A 4,866-nucleotide genomic window follows, 5' to 3' on the forward strand; every position below is an offset into this window, starting at 1 on the left:
TCACTTACCCCATAGGCATAGCCCTGAGACCATGTGTTGAAGTCCCTGTGCTTGCTCCATGGCCCACTCCCTGATTGGTTGTTGCAAGGACAGTTAGCAAGAAATTATATTGGTGGCTGCTAATAATCTGCCTAGCTATTGCCTGAGCATATATACATGGCAACTATGCAATAAAATCAGACCTGCTTTCTGCTTGGTATCCAGAGTCTTGATAAGTGACTCTGCAGGCATACTCTCCTCTACCCTGTTCCCTGGACCTCCTTGCTGGATGAGAGACAGCCCACTCACATGCTTGTATTTTTTAGTAAAATAAACAAAAATTATATCTTTCCAAGTATCTGAAAGTTATAAAATACAGCTTCAAACAAATCATGAGTAACCTTGAAGAATGTACAAGATTCATAAAATTTTTGAGGAAATTGAAGAATGCACAAGATTCATAAAGTAAACTGTAGCTCCCATTTTTATCTTCTACTCTTAAATGTGTAAATCTTAATAGTGTACTCTTTTTTTGACCAGGGATTGAACTCAGAGGAGCTTAACCATTGAACCACATCCCCAGACGTTTTTTTTTTTTTAAATTATTATTATTCTGATACAAGGTCTTGCTAAGTTGCTTAGGATCACAGCCTTCTGAGTTACTGGAACTGCATGTGTGTTCCACTGCACCTGGCTCAATGGTGTCTTTTTAAAAGTGTCAATATCCAAATTGATGCATAATTAAAAAAAAATTGAATAAATTTTAAAATTTTTATTTGTACGTTTTTTGATGTATAAAATGTTGATACTTATGTTTGTTTATATAAAATATAAATGGTATTTGATAAATTTAGTTTTTTTGTCTCCTTAACAGGTTTCAATTATACTTTTCATTTAAAATGACTGCTCTGCTTTGGAAAATTTTTAACATTCACACTTTCTTTTGACTTTAATGTTTTCTTTTTCTTTTGAATTCCAGATCAAATAAACTTGGATAAAATTCAAGCTCAAGGTTGCGGGTGCTAGGCAGCGAAAAGTGCGAGTTGGTTCGGCTGAGGGCAGGGCCTTTGGCTGGGGCCTACTGTACGCAGCTACAGCTAGGGGCTCCACTGTGGCCACCCCGCTTGTTGCTTTCCTGGGCACCACTCCCCTGGCTGGCCCGAGGTGAAGCGTCAGTAGCGATTCTTTCTGGACTGTTGGGCGCTGCTCTGAGCAGCAGTCACCCTTTACACCAGAAAGCTGGCAGGTGCTATGGGGAAAAAACAAAACAAGAAGAAAGTAGAGGAGGTACTAGAAGAAGAAGAGGAATATGTGGTGGAAAAAGTTCTGGATCGTCGGGTTTTAAAGGGCAAAGTGGAGTACCTCCTAAAGTGGAAGGGTTTCTCACATGAGGACAATACATGGGAGCCAGAAGAGAACCTAGATTGTCCTGACCTCATTGCTGAGTTTCTACAGTTCCAGAAAACAGCACATGAGACAGATAAATCAGAGGGCAGCAAGCGTAAAGCTGATTCGGATACTGAAGATAAGGGAGAAGAGAGCAAACCAAAGAAGAAAAAAGAAGAGTCTGAAAAGCCACGGGGCTTTGCCCGGGGTTTGGAGCCGGAGCGGATTATTGGAGCTACAGACTCCAGTGGAGAGCTCATGTTCCTGATGAAATGGAAAAACTCTGATGAGGCTGACTTGGTGCCTGCCAAGGAAGCCAATGTCAAGTGCCCACAGGTTGTCATATCCTTCTATGAGGAAAGGCTGACGAGGCATTCCTACCCCTCGGAGGATGATGATAAAAAAGATGACAAGAATTAAGTCTTCTGAGTACCAGCCCCTGTCGCCTGTGACTGGGCTTAAGTGGGGAGGGAAGGAGTTCTACTTGTCTTGACACCATAAAGGTGGCTTGAGAAGATGTCCTTTGAAGAGCCAGTCCAGTTTCTGTGCCTTGCAGCAGCCCAAGTGCTTTAAAGCCGTTCCAAGCTGTATATTTGCCCACCCATCCCAGTGGAGGGGAAAGGGGTAAGTGTTTCAAGGCAACCCATTCTGCACTTTATTGAGAAAAGCAAAGGGCCTTCTATGAAGGACAAAATTTGCAGAATTGGGTGTGTGGGAAGGCAAAAAATACTGTTGATCTTCAAAGAGCATCTCCACAACCCACAGCCTTCTTCCCAATAATGTTAATTCTGCATTTTTACAGGGTAGTGTGTGTGTAGTTTTTGGCTATTACTGGTATATTATTTGGGGAGAGAGGGATTGGGCAAGAGAAGGGAGATGCATAGGATATTTTCTTTAAAATTTGGGGCCTGACTGGGTGAAACAATGGAAAGAACAAGTAACTAATGATTTGGTTCTATGTCCAGAATATTTTACCTTACTAAAAAATGTCATTGGCACCATAAATGAGGACTGTGAGAGACTGTTTAAAAGCTGTGAATGCCTGAAACCTATAAGCCAAGGTGTTTCCTGCCTGAGTTAATGATGTTCCCCACAAAGGACTAAGCCAGTTCCTAAGTTACCAAAATTGCCATTCTGGAGATAGAAACTGACTGAGGTAGGAAGGTCTTTTATTGGAGAGTATACATAGGCAGATTATTCTGTCTTAGAGGTGCTAATTCTTGCAATTAGACAAAAGACTGTTTCTTTTCCAATTATGAACTTATAAATAAAATCAGCTTGTCCATCTAAGCCACTGGCTGAAGTACCAGGGGAGGGGCCAAAGGGGTACAGGAAATGGAAGAGTAGGGAAAGAGGAGGGCCCATACTCGGGTTGGTAACTGTTGGAGCCTCTGCTTTAAACTTTGAACTCTGAAACCATTAGTGGCAGAGTTCAGTCACTGACAGCACAAGTTTCATTAAGTCAATTCAAAGGTTGAGTGGTTTCAAAAGCCCTGGTCTCAGGAGTTTAGCTTTCATATTGGGGCAGTGGTTCACTTTAAACACATTAAAATTTTTTAAAGAAAAAAATTATGAATTAATTGATACCCAAAATGCTGTCTTGAATCATGAAATCCCAAAATTCTTGATATCATCTAGACCTGCATCTAGAGTTACATTGTAAAATCTTTTTAGGCATGTATCAAGTTTCTGTGAGATTTTTATTTAAATGCAAACTTCATACACACTGTCAGTTTTTGTCTTAATAAAACTATAGATTTATAAAAAAATTCAAGCTCAACCATTTTCTGGATGGTTAATAAAATGTCATAAAGATGCACACTATGATTGCTATTACATTATTTTTGGTTTATAAATCAAGATATGAAAAAATCTTAGAGTGATATGTATATATTTATAATAACCAAGAAGGATTTTTATTACTATTTGCTATTTTCATAACTTACCCAAGTTTCCTAAATATTTCAAATCAAATTTATCAATAAATGTTTTCTTTAATTGTCTACCTCATTGAAGTTCAGAAGTTTGTCTTGTACCACTGATATTAGAATAACTAGAGATATTAGAATAATTTGCTACATATTCAGAAAACCAGACTCCAACTTGAAGAATTACTGAATTAAATTCTGCATTTCAGTAAAACTCTGATTCATTGTTGTACAATTAAAATCTAAGAATTATCAATATTAATCACCATAACATTCTCATCTGAGAAATATATACAGTTGATCTTATGAAACATACAATAGAATAAAATGTATATTCTCATGTTGATGCCTTAATTTTACATTTTATACTATAGAAGTGGAGTATAAACATTGATGTGGCTGTGTCCCTGTAGTATGCTGTTTTTAAGTCCTTTGGGTATAGACCAAGGAGAGGGATAGCTGGGTCAAATGGTGGTTCCATTCCCAATTTCCCAAGAAATCTCCATACTGCTTTCCTTATTGGCTGCACCAATTTGCAGTCCCACCAGAAATGTATGAGTGTACCTTTCCCCCCACATTCTCGCCAACACTTATTGTTGTTTGTATTAATAATAGCTGCAATTCTGACTGGAATAAGATATCTCTCACCATGCACAAAACCTAACTCAAAGTGGATCAAGAACATTGGAATTAAACCAGAGACACTGTGCCTAATGGAAGAAAAAGTAGGCACAAATCTCCATTAAGTCAGATTAGGCCCCAACTTCCTTAATAAGACTCATATAGCACAAGAATTAAAATCAAGAATCAATAAATGGGATGGATTTAAACTACAAAGCTTATCAGCAAAAGAAACAATCAATAACATGAATAGAGAGCGTACAGAATGGGAGCAAATTTTTACCACACACACATTAGATAGAGCATTAATCTCTATGGTATACAAAGAACTCAAAAAGCTAAACACCACCATCACCACCAACAAAACAACAACAACAAAACAAAACAAACAAAAACCCAAATAGCCCAATAAATAAATGGGCCAAGGAACTGAACAGACACTCCTCAGAATATAATATACAATCAATCAACAAATATATAAAAAGTGCAAATCAAAACTACTCTAAGATTTCATCTCATTTTAGTCATAATGACAGCTATTAAGAACAAAAACAACAATAAGTGTGGATGAGGATGTGGGGAAAAGGCACACTCATACATTGCTGATGGGGCTGCAAACAATATGGGAAGCAGTATGGAGATTCCTTGGAAAACTGGGAGTGGAACCACCATTTGACCTGGCTATTCCACTCCTCAGTCTATACCCAAAGGGCTTAAAAACAGCATACTACAGGGACACATCCACATCAATGTATATAGCAGCACAATTCATGATAGCTAAACTATGGAACCAACCTAAAAGTCCTTCAGTAGATGAATGGATAAAGAAAATGTGGTATACATACACAATGAAATATCATTCAGCAATAAGAGAATAAAATCACGTCATTTGCAGGTAAATGGATGGAGTTGGAGAATATAATGCTAAGTGAAACTAGCCAATCCCCCAAAA

The 4,866-nt window shown here is 38.1% G+C and overlaps 1 protein-coding gene across 1 annotated transcript; it reads left to right on the forward strand.

Moving 5' to 3' along the window:
* Window positions 1–1,203: 1,203 nt before the first annotated feature.
* Window positions 1,204–1,814, forward strand: LOC308650960 (chromobox protein homolog 1-like). The gene has a single exon (XM_081297555.1). The coding sequence runs from the start codon at window positions 1,231–1,233 to the stop codon at window positions 1,783–1,785; it is 555 nt and encodes a 184-aa protein (XP_081153681.1). The 5' UTR covers window positions 1,204–1,230; the 3' UTR covers window positions 1,786–1,814.
* Window positions 1,815–4,866: the final 3,052 nt, after the last annotated feature.

Source organism: Spermophilus citellus (assembly GCF_964194105.1).
Source record: "Spermophilus citellus genome assembly, chromosome: 6".
Taxonomy (NCBI): Eukaryota; Metazoa; Chordata; class Mammalia; order Rodentia; family Sciuridae; genus Spermophilus; species Spermophilus citellus.